Source organism: Rattus norvegicus, chromosome 20 (genome assembly GCF_021556685.1).
Source record: "Rattus norvegicus strain SHRSP/BbbUtx chromosome 20, alternate assembly SHRSP_T2T, whole genome shotgun sequence".
Taxonomy (NCBI): Eukaryota; Metazoa; Chordata; class Mammalia; order Rodentia; family Muridae; genus Rattus; species Rattus norvegicus.
This window is the reverse complement of record NC_141553.1, coordinates 11,750,456-11,777,725: the sequence shown is the minus strand read 5'-3', so window position 1 is coordinate 11,777,725 and position 27,270 is coordinate 11,750,456. Positions and strand designations below refer to the sequence as shown.

The following is a 27,270-nucleotide window of genomic DNA, read 5'->3' as shown; positions in this document are numbered from 1 at the left end:
TCTTGGCCTATGTTAAACGCTGTATTTGGAGACTGGTCATATGTCACAGCTCACTGTTGACAGTCTGTCCAGTGAGGCCACTCAGACGGACAGACAAGGCATTGCTTAGCTTGCTTTGCAGCATGTGTGCCCTGTGCTGGTCCTGAGTCTGCACAGACTGCACAACTAGGCTCTCCTCCCCTTGGTGTGTGAAGATAAGGTGGGCTTTAGAGGCAGGGCGTAACGTGGGGTCTCTCAGTTCACGACTGCTCATCTGCTTTGGCAGGAGTTGGTGCTAATTTGGCTGTGAGGGGTTTCAGTACTTAGGTGAGACAAAACCAGGGTTCTCATGGCCCAAGCTATTTTAGCCTGTAAGTTAAGCACCAACACCAAGCACTTAATTCGTCCAGCAGGAATGTGTGGATTAAAATGGAGCACAGAGCCATTTTCTAGGTCCCTCAAAGATTAATTACTTTCTCAATATTGTCACAGAGTTAGTGGCAAGCAGCCTAGAGGAGCAAGAGTTTATTTTGGCTTATGGTTTGAGGGTACGTCCTCATGACAGGGAATACAAAGGTAACTGGAGCATTAGGCTGCTTGTTGGGGCTCTGGGGGATCAGGAAGCAGTTAATCCTGTCAGGAAAAGGTCTTAGGGTATACTCAAAGGTGAACTTCATTAACACTCTAGGCATTTTTTAATTGATTCAAGTTTCTTGTCAGCCAGACACCCAAATACATCATTGTAGAATCAATCTACTTGGCTCTTTAAAATCATGTGTTACATATTACAAAACACATTTAGTCTGTCTCTGGGTGCCCACCCTCAAAGTTCAAAGTCAGCTCTGAGACTCCAGATGATTTTTGAGCCCCTGTAAAATAAACAAGTTACTTCTAACATATAGCGCCAAGGCCTATTTCAAAAGGGAGGGACTGGAGCATAGCAAAGAAAGATTAGGCGGAAGCCAGATTAATGAAAGCCAGCAGGGCACAAACCGAAGCCTGCTGCTCCGTGTCTAGCGTCAGAGGTTCTTGACATCATTTGGGCCCCGGTAGCCGTGGGTAGTCCCATCCCACAGTTCTGTTGCCTGAGGTGTCTGTGGTCTCTGTTGGGCCAATACCTGGTGCCTGCAGCACTCCTCCATGAACATCTCACCCTTCTGGCTTCTCTAACATCTGGGGATCCCTTACTATAGAACCTCTGCCTTCTCAACTCCACACAGCTTCGTCTCAGGGCCTCTGTACAGGAAATCTGAAATCTGATATTCCCATTCATTGCCTTGTTAGTGGCTTTCTGGAATCTTGGCACAGATTTCCATCCTTTCTCCTCCCTTACAACTTGCAATTGTGGATGCTGCCACCAAATTTGGCTGTCAGTTCCAGATGAAGCCTGGCACCCTTAGGCCACAGTTGCAGCCACCTCTGTGTGCTCTCGCAGCTGGGAAAACATCTCCGTACATGCTGGGTTTTTTTACCCCCAGCAGGAAACCCTGAAGACTCTCTTCAGGCACTCTCCTTTCAGATAAATTTGCATTTTTTTCTCGGAGCTGGGGACCGAACCCAGGGCCTTGCGCTTGCTAGGCAAGCGCTCTACCACTGAGCTAAATCCCCAAGTCCAAATTTGCATTTTTATTCCCTGGAGTTCTCATTTCAATAGGTACTGTACCTAGTGTTCCAGTGCAAGGCCTCAGACAGCTCTTGACTGGCACTAAATTCCTTTAACCCCTACGGTCAGTTTGTTCCAAATCTGCCCTGCCCTTAACTTGGTCTGACCTCTACTCACCAAAGAACACTTCCCACATTTCTCTGAGCCACTTTCCACCTGTTGTCACTGTAAATCTGGATAAATGCGGCAAACGAGAACCATGCCACAGCCTGGGTGTCCGGTAGGCTGCCTTGAAAATCCACCTGCCAATCAGCTTCCTTAGCCCATTGCTTTTGAAAGTTAGCCTCATTCCATCCAGTTTTTAGGTTGCAGGGTAAACACAAAATTGTTATGGGGAGTCCACCAGAGAAAACCACTCTGATACTCTGTAGCCAATTAGAAGTCTTTATTCCAGCCAGCCGGGACCATGCTTAGGTATTTGGGATTTAAGACTAAAGAGCACTGGTCGGAAAGGGTTCTATCAGTATCAAAAATACAGTTCTAAAGTAGCAGCAAAGGTAATGTTAAAGTTGGGGGTCACCACAACACAAGGAACTGTGTTAAAGGTTCTCGGCACTAGGAAGGTTGAGAACCGCTGGTTTAGAGTGTGGAGTAAGGTGTCTTTAAAGACAAAACCCACATCCTGATAACTCAGCAGTTTGCAGGGAGAAGTTTTGTGCAAGCAAGCAATTTAAAAGCAGTCAGCTGGAGGAGGTTCTGCACAAGGTTTTACAGAAGCTAAATTACCTAGGCACCTTGACCTCAGGTGCCTAGAATAGAGTTGAGTGACTGTCCCTGGGGCTTTCCATCAAGGAGATCAGATTTTAGTTAAACCTAATATGGCCTCAGCAAGAATCCAAGATGGAGGAAACTGCATGGTGTTGCCCTGTCACGGTGTGATGTGAAATGGTTGCCAGCCGAGTTTCTGATGTGCTCCCTGTTCACCTCTGGGATAAAGCTTTGTGAGCAGTCTTGACTGCCTGCATTTCTTGGCATTCTGGTCTTCCGGATTCCCACCAGAATGGGAATGTTAGCCCTGCTCACAGCATTCCAGGGCTAGTCTAGCTCACAGCTCTGAACCTGTTTTCCACTTTTCTCCTTAAAACTAGCTCTGGCTGGGGCTAGAGAGATGACTCAGAGGTTAAGAGCACTGTCTGCTCTTCCAGAGGTTCTGAGTTCAAGTCCCAGGAACCACATGGTGGCTCACAACCATCTGTAATGGGATCCGATGCCCTCTTCTGATGTGTCTGAAGACAGTGACAGTGTGCTCATATAAAATAAATAAAAATTAAAAAAACAACAAAACAAACAACCAGCTCTGAAGAACTGTACCTCGTGGTCAGGTTTGTCACCGCAATGGCCTCAGTTCATGGCACTATTTTACTCTTGTTTTCTTGCTGCTGGGATCAATACCTGACAAGAAATAAGAAGTTAGTTTTCTCTCAGGGTTTGAGTGGACACAGTCTGTCCTGGCGGGCAGGTGGCCCCAAGGCGGCAGCAGGGTGTGACCACTGTTTCCTCACACAGCTTAACTGAAGAGGAAGGAGAGAGAAATGGAAGCCAAGCTGATCCTAATCCCAAAACTCACCCCCATCCCCAAGTAACCCACTTGCTCCAGCGAGGCCTCATCTGCCAAAGGTTCCACCGTGACCAGTGTTCATGAATATGGGCGCGTCTCACATTCAGACTGACCCAGGGGATCGGGGCTGCCACATCATTTGGATGCCTTAGAATGGCTTGTGCTTCTACAGCAGGAGGAACAGTGTGTCCTGGAGGCCGCCTTTTGTCCTGTGGGTGGGGCATGGGGAGGGTTATGCTTGTGTGATTTTCACCCTACATGTAATTGGAGTACCATCCTAATACTCTTTTAAAAAACGACAAATGAGATGAACCTAATGCCACAAGTTCCCAGCAGGAACTTTCCCTTTGTCCCAAAGTACCTAGTCCTGGGAGCCCCTTTGTTCCCAGAGCCCTGCCCAGAGCTGTATCCCTCATGTCCACTCAGGGAAAGCAGTTGTGCATCCAAGAAGATACCAAGCATCTATCTGGTCACTTCCTATGAGGAGGAAGTTCATCTTCCTAGGCACAGAGTCTGACATTTTTTGGCCAGAGAGGGTGGGATATGGCCCGGGACCTTTCCTCTGTGAAACCAAGGTACTTTCTCTTGCCAAAAGTGCCATCTTGGAGCTGGTGAGATGGCTCAGTGGTTAAGAGCACTGACTGCTCTTCCAGAGGTCCTGAGTTCAATTCCCAGCAACCACATGGTGGCTCACAACCATCTGTAATGGGATCAGATGCCCTCTTCTGGTGCGTCTGAAGACAGCTACAGTGTACTCATAAAATATATATACATATATATATGTGTATATATATATATATATATATATATATATATATATATATATATTTTTTTTTTTAAAGGTGGGGTTGGGGATTTAGCTCAGTGGTAGAGCGCTTGCCTAGCAAGCGCAAGGCCCTGGGTTCGGTCCCCAGCTCCGGAAAAAAAAAAAAAAAAAAAAAAAAAGGTGCCATCTTCTCAAACCACCTCTATCTCAAAAGCCAGATGTAGTGGCACAAGTCTTCAATTCCACTACTTAAGAGACAAGAAGGTAGGCAGGTGGGGAATCTCTGTGAGTTCGAATCCACCCTAGGCTACATAATGAGTTTTAAGACACCCAGGGCTACATAGTGGGTGGAGTGGGGCGATAGTGGTGGCCTCAAGATTCAGGATCTATACAGCCAATCATGAGGAGCGCGCCAAGCGTAAGGAAATGTCTCATTCGGGAACAATCCATAATGGGCCATTCATTAGCTCTCGCAGGATTTTTCAAGACTAAAGAAGGTAGAGCCGCGGCGTAGGAAGGCTCCAATTCTGAGGGTGAGGCCGGCCGACAAAGTTCTAGGACCCCGAGCTCCGTCAGCCTGGGCCGTGACACCGCGAGCGCAAGACGAACCCCAGCGAGCCTCTGTCTGGCACACCCCGGCGCGCCACGTCACCCGCGCGCGTCCCGGATACACTTGCGGCTGCAGGCCACGACCCGGAAGCAGCAGCGGGCGTCGGAGCGGGCGGGCGGGACCGGCGCGGATGTGGCGAGGCTGCTGAAGGCAGGTTCCGCGGTATGGCGGGGACGGCGTTGAAGAGGCTGATGGCCGAATATAAGCGTGAGTCAGGCGGCGCCGTGATCCTGTCCTCTTCCCCGAAGCCGCCCGCGGCGTGGCCGGGCATGGCTCGGTGCGATGCGGTGCGGTGTGGTGCGGGCGTACTGGGCCGGGTCGCTGGAGCCCGGGTGCAGAGAGAAGGCTGGGCTGTCGCTGTCACCTACCCGCCACGGCCGGCTTCAGCGGGGCAGGCCCTGGGCGCAGAAGCTGGCCCGACCAGCGCCGCTATGGCCCTGCGACCCGGGCCTGGTCCCTGAGCCGGTGTGCGCATCGCCCTCCGGACAGTTGATGCTGCGGGGCGAGTGCCGGGTAATCCCTGTAAGGTGATCGTGAGGTCTAGGAGAGTTGGGGAGAAAGTTAAAAGTAAACAAAATAACAACTCGAGCCTCCGGCCACGCTGCAGGTGCGAGTTGCTGGGGCAAAGTTTCTCAGACACGGGCTCCGGACCGTTTCCTTGAAGCCGGATCTGTGTTTCTGTTTTACTTTTTCAGACCTGTTTCTAGATTGAGAAACATCATCCCCCTTTATCTAAAAAAAGAGGGAACAGTAGTTAAGCTCCGGGACAGGAGTTTAAGTTCTGACCGCTTCTGTTTAAGGGCATTCACATTAAGAGAAAATTTTATCCCCCACAAGAGTCTCAACTGTTAAGGTCAGACAAAGCTTATTGTCACTTAGTTTGAAGGGTATTGCCACCTAGTTTGAAGTTAGGTCATGAATCATCTCAGTGAGAGAGAAAGAGAAAGAATTTGGTTAAAGAGGGAACCCTAAAATAGGAAAAAGGCTCCCCTGGCGAGGAACTCGGGGTTCACAGAGGAGAGGGCTCCACTTGCTGTGGCTGCTTGGAAGAGGAAAAAAGGGCAGGGAGCTAAGGGTGGCCCCAGGCTGACAGCTAGTCTGGGACCAGTGTTAGAGCCATATGGAACTAAGTTGTGCCAGCTACTTGAATGGACTTGGGTTGCAGCTCTGAGACACCCAGCTGTCCTGGCTGGGCCCAGGCCCACTGACACATGGAAACCATGAGGTCATCAATGGATATTGTTTAAGCTTGTGGCAACAGCGACAGGAAATTCATCCAGCAGCTCTAAGCAGGAGGAGTAAGGTTTTTTTCTGTGTCCTCGTAATTCATTAAAAGTCCCACTGAGTGTTTTTCTTCTCTTATGCTGTAAAAGGTTTGTCCTCCGTATTTAAGACCGTGTACTCTAGTGTTAGGTAGATTCAATAGGAATGTCCAAGGCTGGACTAGAGCGTAGGCAGATTTGGGTAGGTGCTCTTTCTTACCTGATTGTACTGTAGGTTTAGAGGTGTAATGACCTTGGGTGTGGTTCATTTGTCTAGCTGACAAATTTTATTACTTTGCGTTTGAGTGTTTTGATGACACACAGAAAAGTGTGCCATATGTGTGCCTAGTGCCAGTGGATGTCAGAAGATGGCATCAGATCCCCTGGGACTGGAGTTACAGCTGGCCGTGAGTCTCTGTGTGGGTGCTGGACTGGAACCCAGATCTTCTGTGAGAGCAACAGTCTCTGAGTCATCTCCTCGGCCCTGCTGTTTCTCAGGCTCCCTGTTTTTACAGGCAGTTGAAATAACAGATGAGAACCGATTCGCCTGTGATCGGATCACAAAAAGAACGGAGCGAAGACCTTAGGCTGCTCCTAAGATCACTCTCTCATACAAGTTCGGGATCCCATGTGTGCAGAGGCGGATATTAGCTGTCCCAGTCTGCCACTCGCTCTCTGCCCTCTCCCCTTGACACCGGCCTGTCACTGAACCTGGAGCTCATCAGTTCAGCTTGAATGGCCAGCCAGTTAGCCCCAGACATCTTCCTGTTTTCACCCTTGCCTCCAACTCCGGGGCTCCAGGCACCCATGGTAATAAAGCCTGCCTCTTTTTCAGACGGGTGCCAGCACTCGAACTTAGTGCCTCTGCAAGAGCAGTGTGTGCTCTTGTGTTCTTGTCACACGTTCCCACAGCTTTTCTTGTGACTGTGATAGGCACAGGGGACAGTGGGCCAGGGCTGCTGTAACATCGTCACTTCCCACACAGCTTACCATAACAGAAGCTGTCTCTCGGTTTGGAGGTAGAATTAGAAACCCACTTGTGGCCTGGACTGTGACCCGTGGCAGGGTGGGCTCTTGGGGAAGGTCCTTCCTGCCTCTCATCTCCAGAGTGCTGGCACTTTGGGTTACTTAGCTGTGTTAGTGTAACGCCTACCTCTCCTGGACAGTCCTGTGGTCATCTTCGCCTGGGTGTTGTTGGCATTCAGATTTTCCACTTGAAAAGTCAACAGTCGCTGGCTTAGGGCCCGGTCTCAATGTGTTCTGTATCTAATTCTGTACCTCTGCTGAGACTCCGTTTCCAGACGGTGTCCCAGTTCCCAATTTAGGGTAGACTTGAGATTGTTTTAAAATCACAGTTGTTTTTGTGTATTTGTGTGTGGGCAGGCGAGTGCCACTGTGCATGTGCAGAAGTCAGGACAACTGGCATGAATGAGTCAGTTCTCCCTTTCCTCTGTGTGGATCTGGGAATCTCGAGCTCAGGTTGTCAGAATTGGCAGGAAGTGTCTCTGCCCACGGAGGCAGCACATCTGAGTGGGGACATGAACCAGAGTAAACCTAAGGCCAGACACAAAAGACGTGGAAAGGCTGGGGCCTCTATATTCCCTTTAAGAATCTGCTCCCAGTGCCTCCTCTCTTGTTTCCTGGCCATGCCTGCTGCTCCTTGCTGCATTGTACCTTTTCATAAGCAGGCATTCAGACATACAGTGGGATTCCCAAAGCCGTAAGCCAAAACTTTCCTCTCTGTAAGGTGACTGTCTCAGGCACTTTGTTACAGTAATGGCCCGGTGAGTACCGTGGTTTCCATGAGGCCCTGCTTGTAGAGCAGAGCATGACAGTGACCCAGAGTCATCTTCTTCCCAGCACCACCAGAGTTACCAACACACCGAGTTCCTGTTCTTTTCCTTTCTTTATTGCCGGTCTATCTCTGGACAGTGTGGTTTCTTTTGTTTGTCTTAATAGAAATTATACAGTATATGTTTTTTGTTTGCTTTGCCCTGGAACCTCTTGCCCAGCCTCGTGTCTCAGTTCCCTTTCTCTCGAAGCCCGTGACTGACTGCAGTTCCCTCTCCTGGCTGAGTGGATTTCTTTTTATGAATAAACCAGACCCCATCTGCTCTGCTGCTGGTAGACACTGAAGTTATTTGCAGTTGTGAAAATCTCATGGTGCATATGTGCGGGTTTGCAGTGGGAGCATGATTCAGACCCATGCTGCATTTGAGTGACCAGCGAGCTTTACCAGATATGCTAAACTCTTTGTGCCTGTGGCTTTTCTGGTGCATGCCATGGTCCACCACAGCTTAGGATTTCCACTTCTACATTAGGCTTTTGGGTCTTCACCTTGTCTGGTAGGTGTTAGATGGTATCCTGTGGCTCGAACTGTGTGTCAGTGATTACGAGTGAGGTGGCAGCATCCTTTCACGTATGCAAAAGGCTAGCTCTGCCTTTTCTGTCTGTCTCTGGCAGGCTTTGCACAGGGCTGACTTTCTTGCTGGACTGTAGGGTCCTGTATGTTCGAGTGTGTCACGTCCACAGTGTGAATAGCATCTTCAGAATGCCCTGCCCTGGGACCCCTCTGTCCCCTCCTCCAGCCTCTGCATTCAGCATGGTTGCTCTGGACTTGTCTGTGCTGCAGTGTCCCCTTACCCTTACCGCAGCAAGTGATGAAATAGAACTTCTGGGCAGTTACAACTGTTGGGTAAAAGTCCTGGCAGGACTCGGCAGGGTGGAGTGAGATTTCACTATAGTTCTCTCAATCGCCTGTTAAAATGGACCAGTTGTTTACTTGGGAATTTCCACTGATATTTTGATTATCCTTAGATCTCTGTTGACCCTGAATATTCACAGACTAGGGAGCAGTGGCTGTGTTCCTTTTCTTTTCTGTTTTCTTTTTAAATTCTTTTGTTTTGCTTTAATTTTTTTTTAAGATTTGTTTATTTTATGAGTACACTGCAGCTGTCTTCAGACACACCAGAAGAGGGCATCGAATCTCATTACAGATGGTTGTGGGAATTGAACTCAGGACCTCTGGAAGAGCAGTCAGTGCTCTTAACCGCTGAGCCATCTCTCCAGCTCTTCTTTTCTTTTGAAAGGTTTTAGTTTTATTCTATGCATATGGTCTTTTGCCTATGCATATGTCTGTGTACCAAGCACATGCCCGGTGTCTGCAGAAGCCAGAGGAGGGAGTCGGATCTCCTGGAACTGAAGTTGTGAGTTGCTGTGTGAGTGCTGGGAACTGAACCTGGGTCCTCTGGAAGATCATCTCCCCAGAACAGCGTCCTTTTTAATGTAGAGTGATAGCCCATTGCATGGTCAGGCTGCACTGTTTAAACATTTGCTTCCTGATGATCTCTGGGATGTTGCCAACTTTTGGCTACGACAACAAGATCTGCTGTGAACATTGTGTGCTTTTCTCTGTGAATCACTTTCAAAATGCCTGGTCAGTGTAAAAGGACCCGCCCAGTTGTTCAGTGTGAAAGGACCCGCCCAGTTGTTGGGTGTATTTCTGTGCAGTCTCACCAGCACGCTGTCTCACCACTCTGCCCCTTCCATTCTGTTTGTTTTTCTTTTTCTTTCCCCATTGTTTGTTTTTGCAGGGTTTCTCCATGTAGTCCTGGCTGACCTGGAACTCACTGTAGACCCTGCTGACTGGAGGCCTCAGAGGGGACTTAGGCAGGTGGCATTAGGACCTGACCTGATGACTTTACTTGAAGTGTGGTTTCTTCTTCCCCTGGTTGTCTCCTCAGCATGTCCAGGAGCTTCCTGTGCAGTGTGGAGAGCATGCTGGTGTGAGCCGGATTTCCCTGGTCTCCCACTATAGGGCCTCGGTATTTTCTCAGCTTCTTGGAGGAGTAACCCCTGCAGCCATCTTTCTTGTCTTTACCAGTCAAGGCCTCTAGACACGGAACCACCGAGTTCGAGAAGAACTTATATTTTGTTCACACAGTGCCTATTTAAGCAGCTTTTAAGAAAAATAGCTTTTAAAAAAAATCACCACTTTCAGGGAATGGTCTTTGAAAGCTTCTGATATGGTTAGTAATTATTTCTCCTCTGGAACTTGTGTTTATTACTGAACATGGAGCTGTGGTTTTGCGTGCGCTTACCTGTGCACGTTGTCCTGAAGCCTCCCTGCCGCTGACTCTGTTCGTTTCTGACCAGCAGGGGTCACTGCTGGATAGCAAAGTGGGTGGGATGGCGCTGGCTGCCGTTCTGGGGACTCCCACAAAGGGACTCCCACAAAGCACACAGCTCTGCTACCTTTTGCCCTAGGCGCCCTTTGTTCACCGCATTGGGCCTCCTTCTCATCCCCACATTTCAGCAGCGCAGAACCTCTGCCTCCTGTGTTAAGTCTTACAATCAGAGAAGTCGGACTAGACTCAGATGACTGAGTACACAGCTTGGCAAGCTGCTTCTGTTCTCTGTCCCAGCCTGTGTCTGCGAAGAGGTTCAGAGGGACACTGTAGAGCCCACTGTGTAGCCAGCCTGTGCCCAAAGCCTCCATGGTACTTGGTGTCCGCCGCCTGCTTCCTTGAAGTATGCTGGCTGGCACGCACGCACGCACGCACGCACGCACGCACGCAACTGCTGGTGCTCCTGGTCTTTTCTCTCTGTCTGGCTTTCTTCAGATCTCCCCAACGCTCCCATTCACTTAAAAATCACATTGCTATTTTCTGAGTGTTTACCTGCATGTTTTAAAGTACACACCTGAGTACAGTGCCCACAGAGGCCAGAAAACGGTGTCAAATCCCCTGAAACTGTGAGCTGCCACATGGGTGCTGGGAGCCAGTCCTGGGCCCCTCCCTGTAAGAGCAGTGAATTCTCTTAACCACTGAGCCGGCTCTCCAGCCCCTCGTCCACTCCTCCCCCCACTATTTTTAACTTAGACTAATTATGGAGTGTGCTGGGGGTGTGGAAGTCCCCATGCCATGCAGTCACGGTGAGAACCAGTCCTTGCTTCCATTCTGTGCAGACATAGGCTGTCACTTAGCTACAGTGGTCCCCTGCTGAACCTTTCCATAGTCACGCCCTCTGTCGTGCATCTTTCAGCCTACCCCTCTTCCTTTTTTGGGGTGGTGGCTGGAGGCCCCAACACTATCTGGCATTGTTTGCCTTTGCAGGTTTCCTGCCCAGCCCAGCCCTCACAGCCCGTGGTGATGGACTGCTTACCTTTATGAGAACAAAGCTGAGTGCACACCAGAGTGCATGGATGAACAGGTTCATGCTGTGGGACCTCGAGTCCTTTCCAGGCTCTGCTGTAGTTCCCGTGCTGAATGCGTCCACGGCAGGATGTGCTGTCGATATTGAACGTTCCTCCTCCTCACCACCCCCCTTCTTCCATGTCGCCTTTCCACGGCTGTTAGGTATACTGTACTGCAAGGGGCAGCAGGGCGGGCAGTGAGAAGTGCTCCCTGCCCTGATGCTCTTCAGAGTAGAACTAAGGTTTTTTCTGTGAAATCAAAGACAAGCTCGCTCATCCCAGATGCTCCTGGTAGAGCGTCCACGTCTCTCTGTCCACGTGTTCTCTAAGACTTCCACTGTGCCCGACTCATGCTCTGACTGCACGCGTGTGGAAACTAGTTCAGAGTGGATAGATGTTGACCTCAGGCGCTTGGACCAGCTCCCATGTCTTACAGGCTTTCGGTTTCTTTGGATGGTCTGTTTCCGACCTCTGTGTCTGGTCCTTTGCCGTACTCTTACCTGGAGAGAGTTATTAATGCTTTGGCTTTCCAGAGACCATCATTTGGCTCTGTAGGTCTTTTGCGTCCTTGGCGGAGTGCACTCTGCCCTTTTTCTCACTGCGTTCTGACTTGTCCTAATGTGGCTGCTCCTTCCGGGCGCCATTTTTCCAAATGTGTCCACAGGCTCCATTCATCTGTTGGTCACTACCACAGCACTATTCAACATGAGTAACTTTATTAGGCAAAATGTTCACTTGGGCACAGTGGTGTGCGCACATACATTTCTCAACTGGGAGGACCAGAGGGTAGCTGCAAGTTTGAGGCCAGCCGGGGACACAGTGAGTTCCCGGCCAGTCCGGGTTGTACATAGTGACACTCAGGTTTGTTTGTTTGTTGTTGTTGTTATTGTTGTTGTCGTCGTCTTCATATTTTTTGGATTTCAGAGTACAAGAGCAGGGTCTGTGGGAAGGCAGTGGTCGGCCCCCATTGTGGTAACTGGTGGTTTGAGTGCAGGATGGTACATGAGGGTGTGATCACACCTGGAGCAGGAAACCTGAGAGCAGCTACCCACTTCTGTAACAACTGGTGTCACACACCCAGTGTCACACTCCCTCATGTCCCCCCTCTTACAAAGGCCGTGTTCTTCCCCACCCCACTTCTGCTACCCTGCTTTCAACCCTTGATTCCTAGGCACGTACCCTAGACCAGAACACAGCATAGGAGAAATTCATGACGCCAAGCATTGGCTTGCCACCTGGAGCAGCGGTGCCACTGTAGTGGGCTCTTCTGCCGTGGTCTGAGCCTCTGCAGGGTGGTGGTGCAGTTGGTCGCTGACCTAGAGAGCCTTGATCTGATGACGTCAGACTCCCTGCAACCTGAGCTTGGCCTGTCCTTCTGCTCTGTCACATTCAGAGAGGTTTGCGCCAACTCGTAAAATGTTAGGAAATGCCATTTAATTAGAAAATACCCTATTCTAGAAGTGTGAGCATTTGTCAGAGGAGCTGACAGGAACACTTTGGGGAGGCAATCCGCCTCCTTTGTTTCCACTTCTTACTGGTGCACAGAGCTGCTTGAGCTAAGTCGGTTTCAGGCCTGGGCACTCATTTGGGGACTAAGAGGTACCCTCTTGGAAGAAGCATCCTCTGTAATCTGTAGTTTATATGATTCACAGAAGTGCTTTGCTAAGTGACAACGTAACACACATTCTGTTTGGTAATGGCCTTGTTCTTTTTACCTTTATAGAATTAACCCTGAATCCTCCAGAAGGAATTGTGGCAGGTAAGGGGCTTGGGTAATTTCATTACGGTTTTCTTCCAATTGCCAAAGCTGTCTTCTAATTAAGATGTGGTATTTTCCCCCCCTGCAGGCCCCATGAATGAAGAGAATTTTTTTGAATGGGAGGCATTGATCATGTAAGTTAATTGTGAATTTCATTTTTTCCCACGCCTTACTGGAAACTAGACGTACGAATCTCTAAGTGTTGAACTCTGAACTGTTGACTGGGCTCAGGTGGGCCTTGGAGCTTTCAGCTGTCCTGGGTAGAAGCCAGGTGAACATGGATCCAAAGGAGATTGGAGATGGTAGCATTTCCTTAGAACCAATAAAAAGTTAGTTGTGAATATTAGCTCTACATAGTTTCAAAATAGTAATTTTTAAAAATTTTGTATTTAGTTTTGTTTTTTGTTTTTCAAGACAGGGTTTCTCTGTGTAGCTTTGTGTCCTGGAACTCCCTCTGCAGATCAGGCTGGCCTTGAACCTGCTTCTGCCTCCCAAGTGCTAGGATTAAAGGTGTGCACCCCCAGCACCCAGCCGATGGTGACCTCAGTCTGCGGTGCTCTGTCAGGAAGAAGCAGTGCCTTACCCCTCACCCCTGTGCTGTCCTGGACACACAGAGAGCGTTTGTGTTCCCGGCTGTGGGGTTTCTCCCCACCAGAGCGGCTGCCAGTGCGCTCTGATCCAGTGCGGTCATGACACTGTCTGCCTGGACAGTGGCACGCCCCAGAGGTTTCTGTCCCTATGACTGCCTCTCTTCAGGCTCATGTCTGGGTGCCTGGAACTTCTGATGGGCTAGCAGTTGGGGTTCATGTGACTCCATCATTGGCAGCTCCCTGAGCACCTTACTCACATCTGCAGTTTCTCATAGAGTGCTTTTGGGTTGCTTTTTGAAGTATCTGTGTGGGTATGTGTGTTTTGCCCACACGTGTGTCTATGTACATATGTGTGCCTGGGGCCTGTGAAGGTTGAAAAGGGGGATCAGAGTCTCTGGAACTGGAGTTATAGACAGTTCCAGTGAGCTGCCTGGTGTGGGTGCAGGTAAGCACACGGACCTGCAGGAGCAGCATCACGCCTGAAGAGCCAGGACTTTTCCTTCTTCCCTTCTCTCCTCCCCTCCCTCCTCTGCTTCTCATTTCCTGATGCCTGCTCTGCCTCGCAGGCCCTTGGTCCTAGTGAGCATGCGGCTCCTAGCCCCAGTCTAGATCTGTGACATTTAACTTACAGTCATGTTACTTGGATATAGAAACAGTGGGACCCCGAGTCTAGAGTGTCCTCTGGTCCAGACTCAGCCTGTTTAACTTGCTTCTTTCTTAACTTTCTAGATGAGAAGAAAATAAAGTTAGGTTAGCCCTGGGAAACTGCACTCGGTAATCAATTCCTTGTTAGAGAATACAAATGTCAATTAGCTCTAGTATTCGGGTTGGAATTTGTTGATCTGGAGGGCAGGGTAAGGAAAGAGGCTTGGCTACAGGACCATGAGCTCTGAGCAAGGCAGCGTTTGTTTGTGTCTGTGCTCACAGCACATTGCTGCTGTCCCGCCCCCGCCCCTGCATGCCCAGAACCTTGTACATGCTGTCCGAACACTGCCACGCCTATGCCCAAGCTCTTTGTAATTTTGAGACAGGGTTTGGCTAAGTTCACGAAGCTGGTCTTGAACTCACTCCTGTGGCCAGGAGTGCCTTGAACTTTTGATCCATTTTCTCAGCTTGCGGACTTGCTGGTATTACAGGCCTGGCACGTTTGCTCCTAAAGACCTAGGTTGGCCTAGGAGAAGTACTGGGAATTTCTGCCTGTGAGTGTTAGGTCACGCATGAAAGCTGAGCGGAGCAAGGAGCTTGATTGTTTTCACAGCCATCTGTCCATGACCTGGAGAAAGCACAGCAGGCCTCGCTTGTCTCTTAGCCCTTGCTGCCTGCTGGCTCACAGTCCTTCTAAGTTGTCCGGAGTCTGTGTGAAATGTGGTAGAGTTGTGCGTGTGTCCTTGAGGAAGATGTCCCAAGTTCAAGAGCTCAGAGAATAGAAGAGTTGGCTGGTGTAATGGTCCACACCTTCAATGCCAGCACTGGAGAGGCAATGGGGGCCTGAGGGTGAGGCCAGCCTGGTGGTCTTAGTGAGTTCCAGGACAGCCAGGGCTGTATGAGAGACAGTTAATTAACCACCCACCCAAACAACGAATCCTCCCCAGAGAATGTGATAATATTCTGTAGAAGATTTATTTCAATTTAGGAATCCTTTCTGGAACCTGATGATTCCTAGATCACACTGGTGAAGCCAGACAAGAGGAATGGTTCTGTTGCCTTTCTGTGGGCTGATAGAGGCCTGTAGCCCTGGCTGCCCCAGGCCAGGTCATTGCTGTGGGCCTGGCAGACAGGTGGAGCTGCATTTACTTTTCTCTCACTCACTTTACAGTGCTGGGATCAAACTCTGGGCCTCAGCCATGCCCCCAGGCCTTGTTGGCTTTTAAAGAAGCAGATGATCATGTGTGTGTGTGAACTGAAGCATGTGCTCATGTGATCGTGCGTGTGAACTGATGTGTAGCCTGTGTTTCATCTGCCATGTCCTGTGTCAACACAGACCCACCTGTGCTCGCTCGCAGCCCTCAGAGCGGCACGCCTGCCTAGGAGCAGCGCTTGTCGGGATGCCTGCAGAGGTCGGGGCACCCGATGAGTCTGATATTTGGAAGGGCTTGGCTTGTAGCAGATGGGTTTAGAAGCTTATTAAAGAACAGCTGAGCTCTCTAGGATAGACTTTAAAAGTGCATTGTTAAAAGCCTGTTGGGTTAACTATTACTAATTTTATATAAACAGTATAAAGTTAAACAAATATTTTGAAAACCTGTCTTAAAAAGTAATTAGAACTGATTTTTTGGGAGAGCACGTTTGTGTTTGAATAAGGCTTTTGCGTTAGTGTGGAAATCCCCTGCTTCAAGATCTAGTGACTCTGTGGGTTTTGGTCCTATTCCAGGCCCTTCACAAACAAGAGGCCGTTTACAAATGTTCTTAGAACATCTATCAAGGAATTAACTGTCCTCCCGTGGGTTTGTCTCACCCTGCTGTTTTGGCAGAGAGCTGGCTGGGCTTTTATTCTTTGGAGAATGGGGCCTCTCCTCCCTCAGATTCTCGCTGGTTTCTAGGGCCTCCTGTGTCCCTGGTGTTTTTGGACACCATGGAAAGCCTGGTACTTACTCCTGGCTTTGCCACCACCCTCCTGCATGGCCTGTCACTGTAGATCTGTGCCGGCCGAGCACTGAGGGCAGGCTTTGATGCCTGGGTCCTCATGTGTAGACAGAGGCTTGTCACTGGTTGTGTCGTGTTTTCATCATGGTGACAAATGCCAGAGACAACATCGTACTGTTTATGACAGCCTGTGTGAGATGAAGCTGCTTCCTCATGGTGGCCAGGAAGCAGAAAGGGAGGAGAGGACGAGGCAGGGACAAGACACATCCTTCAGAGGACCCTGACACCCCCAGGACCTGTGTCCTCCAGCCTGGTCAGCTGTGAGCTCATGCTCACTTCACCCAGTGACCAAGCCAGAGCCCTGGTAACCCCGCCAGATGGGACACATTTTCAATACAGGAGTGCTTGGGGGACACCTCAGGTTCCTGGGAGCTGGTGTTGCAGATGGTCGTGAGCTGCCCACGTAGGCTCTTGGAACTGAGCTGGGTCCTGCAAGAACAGCAAATGCTCCTATCACCAGGCCACCCGTCAGCTGCTTTAGCCGCTTCCCTCTGCGGCTGGGCTTTAGCATCATATATCACCTAGGCCTAGGGTAGAGGCTCTTTGACACTTTCTTTATAAGCTCGATAACTGTTAGTTACCTGTCCCTTGCTCTGATAAATACCCTGACAAAAGCAAGTTAGGAGAGGAAAGGTGACAGGCCATGGCTGCACAGGCCTCTGCCTTCAATCCCAGCACTGGGGAGGCAGAGGCCAGCCTGTCATAGAGCAGGTTCCAGGGCAGCAGAGAGAGAGGGGATTGTTTTCGACTCACAGTTTGAGGGCATAGTTCATTATGGTAGCAGGTCATAGCAGCAGGAGTGTGAGAAGGTGTCACACATTATCACAGTCTGGAAGCAGAGGGGTGAGTGCTCATGGGATGTGTTGCGTCTCCATGTATGTATGTGGACTGCATGTGCTTCAGTGGAGGCCAGGGGAAGTGGTTTTCTTGGGACTGCAGTTAGATGGTGGTGAGTCACGGATGCTGGGAATCAAACCTGGGCCCTGGAAGGGCAGCGAGTGCTCTAAACCACTGAGCATCTCTCTGGCCCTGGTGTGGCAGGTAGGGTGGGTCCTCCTGTTTCAGTTCCAGATCAACCCTCCCAAGCAGACCCAGAGGCTTACCTTCTAGATAGTTTCAGTTTTGTCAGGTTGACAGTGAGTGCTGACTTCATCCTGGATCCTTTTCAGTTAGTTCGTATGGAGTGAGGTGTAGGAGGGGTCAGCCTTCACTCTTCGCTTGTGGCTGTCCACATGCCTCAGAGCCTTTGTTGAATTTCCCCCCCTGAGGAAGTGATCTTGACTTCTTTGTCAGAAGTCAGCATAGGTCATGATGCCAGGCCTTAGTTTTGGATGCCCTAGGTCACTGCTCTCTGCCCGTCCTTACGGCACGCACCTCACCGTCTGGTTGTTGTAGCTCTGGCCTTGTCCTTTCTGTCAGACCTCAGGCCGTCCAGGTGCCATGAGTTCCCACTCACATGGCGTACCCTGCAGTGTTCCTGTAGGCGTGGAATCATCAGATGGGTTGGTAGGATGTCGCTGCTTGAATGGCACTGTAAGGGTAGGTGTGTGTTCATTCAGGTTGCCGAATCTCAGCCTTGACAACTCCCTCCCCATCACTCTGCGCACCACGGTACAATCTAAAGCTGCACACAGGAAAGCCTGCAGAGCCGCAGTGCTCAGTCTGCGGGGAAGGACACAGAATGGAGGAGGCGTTTGCCTTCTTGCTGACATTTGTCTGTTTGAATACATTACTGCATGAGTAAGGTTAGCATTTATGTTAGACAAGTGAACGCTATGTTATTCTGTTTGAACTTACTGAAGTTCTTAGAGTTGACGCAGACTTAGTACCTTTCAAATACTGCAGGTGTGTTTAAGTTTTTTTTTTTTAGCAATGTCTCTATCACAAAAACATTAGGATGTGGCTGTAACTCCATTGGATAGAGTTGACTGAAGTTACAATGGAACAAACCCTGTTTTTTTCATACCACAGAGGAAGCAGGGTGTCCCTATCCATCCAAATTGCTGGGACAGCAGTGATGCACGTGGCCCCCTTTTCTAGTCACAGCTTCCTACGGAGGTGTCCTGTTGCTAATATGGTGTTACACCCTGGGGACAGACAAGTTTCTGATGCCCCCTGCTGCCTGCCAGCCAGTCCCATCAGCCTGGCATGTGGCCTGTGTGTGGTGCATGCATCCCCTTGTCACATGTTCTGGGCCCTGGTGAGGTAGGAACAGCTGCCTGGGGGTTAAGTAAGAGGCAGGGGTCAAACAGCCTGCAGCACCAGGAGGCTGCTCTGAGCCTCTGCCTTCCAGGCACGGGTCACCCTGCAGCATCTAAAACTGAAAGGCAGGCTCTGGCTAGAGTTCCTTGTCTACAAGTGTGTCCCTGGTATGATCTGAGGCGGATCTGGAGGACAGGCTGAGTCAGGCAATGAGCTGGGTCAGGAGTAACGTGACAGTTGGGACATTGTCTTCCACATGTGTTTCTCTCACAAGAAGCCAGTGCCGCCCTTAAGGAGGCACCCATGGGCTCTCTGATGCTGTGCTGGGAGTGAGGTAGCCGGAGTTTGCAGTCCCGGATGGAAGTTGTTCGTAGGCCCAGAGATTGGTACGTGCTGCGGGTGTTTGATTTCCTTTCTTGTCGGGGTGAGGATCCTCACTCCCAGGCGCAGGGAGTGAGGTTGGTTAAAAGCTCTACTGGGGTTTCTCTGCTCTGGGGCAGGAATCTTCTTTGTGGCGTTTCCTCCCCTTGGCAGGCACGTCCCTGCAGTTTGCCACCTGCATAGCTGTTCAGGTGGCAGGCGTGCTGGAAAGGAGAAAGAAGCCCCAGTTTAAACCAGTAGTAAGCCTGAGTGTTCGCAAACAGCTTTGCTATTTAAGATGTGGGCGCACTTGAGGAAATGTTGGGTCATGCTTCTGATGCTATGAACAATTCAGTAGACTTTTTTTTTAATTTTAAAGAAAGCCCTATTATGAGAAACAAAGACCTGTTATCAAAGCATTGAGCAGACACCACGGAGCTCATTCCAAGGACACAACCCATTTTTTCTCACTCTAGACTCTGAGGTGCCAGGCATAACAAGGCCCTACAAAGTGTCTTCTCTGTCTCAGTTTGTGTCTGCGTCTGTCTCTCTTTCTCCTTTCGAGACATGATTTTTTTATTATGTACTCCTAGCTGGCCTGGAATTCTCCATGTAGACCAGGCTGGACCTAAACTCACAGAGGTCTGCTTGCCTCTGCCTTGCAATTGCTGGGCCTAATAGTGTGCACCACCATGCCTGGCTGGCCAGGTTCCTTCCAGGATGGTATCTTTGTTTATTCAATGCAGTTTTAGGGACTGCATTGTGCATCCCACACCCTTGCCTCAATAGTAAACTAGTAGCAGGACCCTTGACCAGTTTTGCTTTGAGTATCATAAAAGTTTATTTAACAAAAAGTCTCATATGAACATGTCCGTGGCCCAACTCTCTCACTATTAGAGAGGCCCTGGGGGTGGTGTGGACCCCTCTGCCGGGCAGCCATTGTTCAGACCTTTGCAAGGCTTCTGGCGTGATGAGGCTGTTTCCTGTGTGACCGCCAGCCTGACGTCACTCTGCTGCCCACTAGTTATCATCTCCACACACTCACCAATCCCAGATTCCTATAGGGATCAAAGCCCAGAGCATTCCTTGTGCACGTCTGCCACCAATTAGCTCCAGTGATAGCTCCTTGTCCGTACACTTCTTCGGTTTGGGGTGGGCTTTGCTCATGGTGACTCGTCATTGGGCCCGGCACAACAGTGAGGAGTAAGCCCCCTTGGACCTCTTAATGCAGAAGGACTGGAGTGCTCGTAAGTGACAGTTACCCAGCCTCGGTGCTAGACTGACAGAGGAGGGGAGCTTAGGACCATCCAGGCCCCTGTAGCACGAGAGAGGAAAACCAGCTGGACCACACTTTGTGAGGGCGGCCATGCTGCTGCTTCCCAGGGCATCCTCTGCCCTGGCCTGGTGCCAGGGCCCCGGGGGGACTGTTAGGCCGTGTGTCATCCCTGCAAGCAGGAGAGCTAGTCACTGTTGTTTTTGAAGTAGCACAGGATCGCTTTGCAGAGCCAAGGCTTGTCGCTGAGAAAAGCTTAGCCTAACAAGACACTGCATTGTTCTTTCGAAGCCCTGGGTGTGACTGCAAGGGAAATTAAAGCTTTTTAAAATTCTGTCTTTCTTTCTTAATCATGGCAATAAATGGCACAGCTAGTATTTTACAGATCTGCATATTACTCATCTCAAATAACTTTATCAAAACTTTAAGCAGATTGGTGCTGCTGTTTTTTTAATGGAGATGTAGTGTGTGTCTGTGTGTGTGTGTGTGTGTGTGTGTGTGTGTGTGTGTGTGTGTGTGTACATGTACATATGTGTATGTGCACAATGCATGTATATGGAGGCATTGGCCTCAGGACGCTGTCTAGATAGATTTTTAGGACAGGGTGTCTCATTGGCCTGGAGCTTGCTGATGTGGTGAGGCTGGTTGACCAGTAAGCCAGAATTCCTCCTGGCTCCACCTCTCCAGTGTCTGGGTCAGCGTTGAGTACTGCCACCCTGCCTGTGTACACGGGACCCAGGTCTGTCTCGTGCTTGTACAACAAGCATTTCACAGACTCAGCTGTTTACCTCAGCTGTTGCTCCCCCCCACCCCCGAGTTATCTTTTATTATTTTTCAAGTGTATCTGTGCAACTGTATGGATGAGTATGCATGTGTGTCATAAGTACAAGTGCCCACAGACGCCAGAGGAGTTGGATCCTCCTGGAGCTGGAGTCAGTGTGATCGCAAGCCCCCCAGTGTAGCCCCCCAGTGCAGCTCCCCAGTGTAGCCCCCCAGTGTAGTTCCCCAGTGTAGCTCCCCAGTGTAGCCCCCCAGTGTAGCCCCCCAGTATAGCCCCCCAGTGTAGCTCCCCAGTATAGCCCCCAGGGTAGCCCCCCCGTGTAGCCCCCCAGGGTAGTGCTGAGACTCAGACTCCAGTCCCCTGACAGAGCGGTGGGTTCTTAACAGCTGAGCCACCCCTCCCATCCAAGCTCACCTTGGCTTCTGGGTTTTGATTTTGTTTTGTTTTGGGATAAGATCTTGTGTAGACCAGGTTGCTGTAGCCATTAGGCTTCACTAAGTTTGTACTTTGAAAGTCTTTACTAGTCAGTGAAGAGAGCTTTTGAATCAATGTCTTCTACTTCCCCTCCGTGGAGTACTTCAGTTCTCTGTGAAGCCATGGGTCTAACATGGATCCTGTCTGTGGAGATCCTGTGGAGAGGTCTTTCTGTCTGAGACCTGCTTAAACAGGGAAACAGCTCCTTATTCTTTTTAAACATATATTTTATTTTGAATGTTTTTTCTATGCTGTTTAAGCTGGTCTCCAACTTGAAATCCTCCTGTGTCTGTCTCCAGAGTGTGGGTGTTAGTCAAGTGTGCCACCCTGCCGGCTTGGCTGTTGGTGCAGGGCCTGGCTCTATCCTCAGACGGTGAATAGTGCCAGGTTTGTTTTTCCTGCTGTGCTGGCTATTCCAAGATGGCCTCACCTGTGCCAGCGCAGGATGCTTACAGCCAGCAGCACTTCTGCCTAACTGACTTCATGTAGTGGGCAGTGGGTCACATTAGTAAGGTTTGAAGGGAGGGGTGGCTCTCTGGCAGCATCCCGCCCACTCCTATTCCCCTGCCTTCAGGTCTCAGTGGGCATCCCTGTCTCTAGGACTTGAGCAGGACTTCCGTGGCTTGGTCCATTTCCTTTATTCACGTACTAGGAGACGGCTGGTGCAGATTGGAGTCTTGGGGCCTGGTAGGGTTGCCGTGACCTTAGGCTGCTGCACACTGAGCGGGGGCTGAGGGTCACATGTGTGCCCTGTGTGTTCCTTAGTCCTCCCCTGTGAGCACAGAGACTCTTCTTGGTTACAGTCTGCCAAAATTGACACCTCGAATCCTCACAGGAGTGGGGCCTCATGCCCACAGTCACCCCTGCAGGACCTGCCGTGTGCCTGAGTTTCTCTGTGGTGCAGTTCCTGTGCGAGGCTCTGCGGCTGAGCTTCCGGCTGTGTTTGTGCCTCAGGCTGAAATGGACCGACGTGGACTCTCCAGGGAGAGAAAGCAGCAGATTTCCCACGAGCCAGTTTAGGCCGTGATAGTGTCCCTCTCCCACGTCTGAGTCATGGCTGGCGTCGCAAATGTGTCTCTTTCCTGATTTGCAGGGGCCCTGAAGACACTTGCTTTGAGTTTGGTGTTTTCCCCGCCATCCTGAGTTTCCCACTTGACTACCCTTTGAGCCCTCCGAAAATGAGATTCACCTGTGAGATGTTCCATCCCAACAGTAAGTGTGACTGACTGCGGCTGACAGGGCAGCAGTGCCACACAGCTCTACAGTGCTCTCAGCTCTAGCTGTGACAGATGAGTGATGGTGTGAGCACCAGAGTGCCACGTTGAAGGACAGCTTAATGTAAAGGGGAAAATGTGTGACCTCAGCACTGGCTGTTTGTCAGCCGTCCTGTGTTAATGGGTTCACTGGAACTTTCAGGCCTTGAGTGCTTTGTGTCCTTCCTTGGCCTTTGTCACCGTGTCATTTTAATGGTGGAAAATTGGAATTGGGCTGGAGAGATGGCTCAGTGGTTTAGAGCACTTGCTGCCCTTGCAGAGGACCCAGATTTGGTTCCCAGCACCCAGCATTGCTCACAACTGAGGCTCCAGGAATCTGGTACCTCTGCTAGCCTCTCTGGAGCCAGGCTGTCGTGCAGTACACAGACATACACAGCATACTGTGTAGTCGTGCACATGAAAAGTCGGGAGCCAGCCCAGCTGACCTACAGCAGAGTAGAGGGCTGCTGTAGTTAGCCTGGACGTGGACACTGAGGATATGGTAGAAATCCCTAGAGGCTCGATTGCTGTTACTCGGGTTTGCGGGGAACTGTGTAGGCTGGGAAGTAGGGAGTACTCAAAGCACTGGTACTCTGAGTTCCATCTCTATCTGCGAGGGGCCATAGTACTGTCAGTGACTGTGCCCTGACTGGGAGTAGGGGTTTCTTCCTTCCTTTTACTAGTAGGTTTTGTACATGGAGGCTCAGGATTGCTCAGGATGGCCTTGAACTCCTGATCTTCCTGTCTCTGTCTCCCAAGTGCTGAATTCCATACACATGTGTCCATGCCAGACTTAGATAAGAGAAATGGACAGTGCGTTGTATTTTGAATGATGGCATTAGGATAGTGTTCCTTCTTGTAAATGTTTTTCATTGCCACAATAGTCTTGATCTTTCTGCCTGTGGAGCTAAATTCAAGTAGGGTATTCTATTTTGTAAAAATAAAACATTCACTTATTAGACACCAGGGTTCTTTTTCAATTTTATTTTATGTGTACGGGTGCTTTGCCTGCATGTCTGTCTGTGTAACAGACAGAGGCCAGACAACTGAGTCAGATCCCCTGGAATTGGACTTATGGATGATTCTGAGCCATCATGTAGGTGTGGGAATCGAACTCTGGTTCTCTGGAACAGCGGGCAACACTTAACTTCCAAGCTGCCTCTCTGGCCCAAATGGACGTTTTTGTATTTTGTAAACGTTAATTTTGAACCTGGTCTGGTGCTAAGTCCTTCCCCCCTTTTCTCAGGACTTGAGGGGTTTCGCTGCCTTGCCTCTGCTCTAGCTACCTGGACATGGACTTTGCTGCTGGTGGCTCTGCAGCCCCGTGCAGTATCTTGAACTCTGGGAACTTGAGTTTGGAATATTCGTCCACACATCTTTCACTTCCTCCTTTAGGTGCTCAATGTAACAAGGTAGAATCCAGTTGTGACTGCTCAGTGCTAGACAGACCTGGTCCCAGGCCCCCTTGTCAGTGACCACAGGACCTGATCAGTCCATGACAGGTCTGGTCTGCTGCTAGCAGCCCGGGATCCGTGCCAGCAGGAAACTCCTGTTTCAGCTGTGCAAACAGCCGGGCCTGTGTCTGTGGAGCTTCCCCGCACAGTGACACGTCTCTGACTTTTGCAGTCTACCCTGACGGAAGAGTGTGCATCTCCATCCTGCATGCCCCAGGGGACGACCCCATGGGCTATGAGAGCAGTGCCGAGCGGTGGAGCCCAGTGCAGAGTGTGGAGAAGATCCTGCTTTCGGTGGTGAGCATGCTGGCAGGTGAGGCTTTCCCGAGTGTGAGCAGACGCAGGAGTATAGATGTGTAAGACGGGCCAGTAGATTCTCAGGTTGTTGGCTACAGTTTGCTAGTCTCTCACTGTGATTTGTTGGGGCCACTGAGAGTCCCAGAGCAGGGGTATAAAGCTCAGTGTAACATGCCCAGTGTGAGATCTCTTCAGGAGCTTACAAACCAACCACAGTAACTGGCCAGGATGGCGAACCTGACCTGCAGAAGCTCGGTCTTTAACCACTTTGGAGCGAGTTGGGACACTAAGAGTTGACAAAGGCGGAGGAGGCATTTGGGACTTGAATCAGCTGACCAGGGCCAGGACCCCTGGTCCTGAGCCTCGTGGACAGCCTGGGAGTTGCCTTGGATGCCACTCCTCAGTTGTGCCTTCGAAGGACCATCATGTGGAGCTGGCGGGTGCTGGGAATGGGATAGAAGCGTTCGATGCTCGGACATTGGGACACTCCTGGCTAAGAGAATGGGTGAGTTCAGAGGTGCTGGGGATGCAGGCCCGCCGAGCCCTCCGTTGATGTGTGAGGGCTTGTATAGCTGACCTGAGCATGGCTGCAGTGTCTGGGGAGGTACAGAAGGAGCAGGATTCAGACAAGAGAAGTTTGGGGTGTGTGGGGAAAAGGGGGTTCTTGTCCCCTAAGGGGCTGCCCCAGGTTGCTGGTGGGGAGGGGCCGGCCTAGCCTCCCTTGCTTAGGCAGAAGGCCCTGGTTGGTGTTGGAAGTCCACTCTCCTACCCACAGGGACCCTTGATGAAATGGGGGCCAGGCCGTTCACCATGTTATTCACAGCCCCCTTTCTTCTCAGAGCCCAATGATGAGAGTGGAGCAAACGTAGACGCTTCCAAGATGTGGCGGGACGACCGTGAGCAGTTCTACAAGATTGCCAAGCAGATCGTACAGAAGTCTCTGGGGCTCTGAGGCTACAGCCGTGTGCACACTGAGCAGTCCAGTGCTGTCCTGAAGACCACGTGGCGACATGCTGCCATGCCAACACCAACACAGGCAGCTGCAGAGCCTCGGCCCCCATTGTTTCTTCCTTTCCACCCCAGACAGGCAGCTCCCCTGAGATCATGACTGGGATAATGACAGCTACTGCACTGCAAAAGACTCCTCCTGCTGCGCCTCAGGGAGGGTCCAGGCTGTCCTCACTACCTCTCCCAGCCATGGGTCCTCAACTCTGCTCCTTCTGAGGACATGGGGCCTTGGAAGAAGCAGTGCAGGCCTGTTGTCCCTGCCTCTCAGTTCCCAGGTGTCCCAGGAAGCATTGCGAGCTTCCTCTGACACTTTGCACTTAGAAGCCTAGGTTGCCTTTGGTATGGTGACAGAGGCTTGCTGTGTGCATCACGGATGTCACCGTAGCCCCTTCCGGGGGATGCTTTGTAAATGGGTTCATGAGGAGAGGGGACATGGGTCAGCAAGCCTGCTGCTTTTTCTGGTCACATCCCTGTCTGAGTTACTGGTGCACACTAGAGCCGGCGGGACTGCCAGAGCTTTGGTGTGGGTCTCACCCGGGGCGCACCAGGGTTAGCTCTTGGGTCAAATTGCTCCTCGCTGTCAGGGTTGGAAGGGAATCTGCCACTAGGTGCTCAGCAGGGCCCTCTGGGCTGGACGGGCTGGGAAGCTGCTGTGGTACGGGCCGGGTGGAGGGCGGCTGACGGCAGGACAGACCCCACAGCAATAATGGATGTGGAGTGTGAGCGGATGCTCGGCCTTTTCTGAACAGGCTCCATTTAAACACGAGTTCTATTTTTACATGCAGCTTATCTGGGGTGTGCAGCAGCTCTCACTGCGCACTGTCTGCTTCTGTCCCGTGCCCACATGTCAGTGGCCAGCGTGCATGTCCCATGGTGTCACGAGTCCCCAGCTATGGGGCTCCAGGCGGGCACCTGTGGGGGCCTGTGCTTTCCTTCTCCCAGGGGAGTCGGTCTGTTTGAAAGGCAAGAGTCTGGTGTTGGTAGGTGCAGGAGGAGGGGATTGTACCGAAATAGTATTGTAGGCCACTGAGATGAAGCCCTCTCTGTGAGAAGCGGTCTGTGTGGGGAGATGCCCATGCAGAGCGGCCACAGGGCATGTTGCCATCCTCAGCCCTTCCTGGCAAGCAAGCGGGGGAGGAAGAGAGGAGAGGCGGTCTCTGTACAAAACAAAGTATTTTTATTCATTTGTATTTATTAAATGAAAAAAAAAAGAATTCTCTGGTGTCCCTCTTCTGAGGTGGACTTTAAATGCTGTTAAATAAAATTGTGTACCTGTCCTCACCGGGTTGTGTGGTGCTCACTTGGGGAACCTGAGCCGTGGTCAGGGCTGGGCGGAGCTTGCCAGTGCTCTCCTGAGTTTCCTAAGGTGGGTACAGGCAGGTTCTACGATGCTCTGCCTCAGGCTCGCACAGCTTTTTCTCACCCAGCCATCTCCACAGGCTCTCACTGTGTAGACCAGGCTGGATGTGAGCTACATCTTCCTGCCTCTGCCTCAGATACTGATGCCAAAGGCGTGCGTCACCACACGGCCTCAGCTTATTTCTGAAGCACTGCCTCAAAGCTGCAGGCATCGTTGAACCTGCCTCAAAAGCCAGGGATTTGATGAGCCCTCGTTCTCCAGCAGACCCTGCTCTTCTGGTTCCTGGACAGCTCTGTTGTGGGTAGAGGCTTGCACCCTTTCTGCCTGGGGTAGCTCCCAACCACTGGTGGAGCCTGGGTTTGGCTCCAGGTGGTGCCATTCCCTAGGTGGTTGGGGTGTCCCTAGTCCCTACGCACCCCATAACTCCCAGTGACTTCAGTTATTTCTACTCAGTTCTTGGGTGAGGGCACCACCAGCAGCCAGGCCTTGTTCCAGATTGATACCTGTGGAGGAGTGAGTGCTTATTGTGACTTGGTTAGAACATGAGACAGAGCCTACTCACACATAGTGCATGGCTGGCCTACGGATGTGCATACCCACCAATCAGAGGCCTTGGAGGCTGCCTAGAAGGGCTGAGGGTTCTGTTCTGGAAACCTTGTCCTTAGGGACAATGGGGTGGTGGTGGGGCGGGGAGGGGTGTAACATGAATTATCATGGTTAGAATGAGGTGGTCTGGTGGCCTGGACTCTTCTTTTCTTTTTTTTAAAAAGAAGGACAGCGGGTT

At 50.8% G+C, this 27,270-nt stretch overlaps 1 protein-coding gene across 2 annotated transcripts; it reads left to right on the top strand.

Moving 5' to 3' along the window:
• The first annotated feature begins 4,668 nt into the window (after nt 1-4,668).
• Ube2g2 (ubiquitin-conjugating enzyme E2G 2) lies at nt 4,669-26,403 on the top strand. Of its 2 annotated transcripts, none has more exons than NM_001106380.2 (6): nt 4,669-4,783; nt 12,756-12,791; nt 12,880-12,925; nt 22,208-22,326; nt 23,994-24,134; nt 24,958-26,403. In NM_001106380.2, the coding sequence occupies exons 1-6, from the start codon at nt 4,741-4,743 to the stop codon at nt 25,068-25,070; spliced, it is 498 nt and encodes a 165-aa protein (NP_001099850.1). In that variant the 5' UTR covers nt 4,669-4,740; the 3' UTR covers nt 25,071-26,403. The 2 variants fall into 2 exon arrangements, with proteins under 2 accessions (NP_001099850.1, XP_087453281.1); XM_087597155.1 differs by lacking the exon at nt 4,669-4,783 and adding an exon at nt 5,852-5,949.
• The last annotated feature ends 867 nt before the right edge of the window (nt 26,404-27,270 follow it).

Coding starts and splice junctions, on each gene's coding strand:
- Ube2g2 (NM_001106380.2), top strand. CDS start 4,741: ATGGCGGGGACGGCGTTGAAGAGGCTGATGGCCGAATATAAGC. Junction 12,926..22,207: donor GAATGGGAGGCATTGATCAT/GTAAGTTAATTG, acceptor CCTGATTTGCAG/GGGCCCTGAAGACACTTGCT. Junction 22,327..23,993: donor TGAGATGTTCCATCCCAACA/GTAAGTGTGACT, acceptor TGACTTTTGCAG/TCTACCCTGACGGAAGAGTG.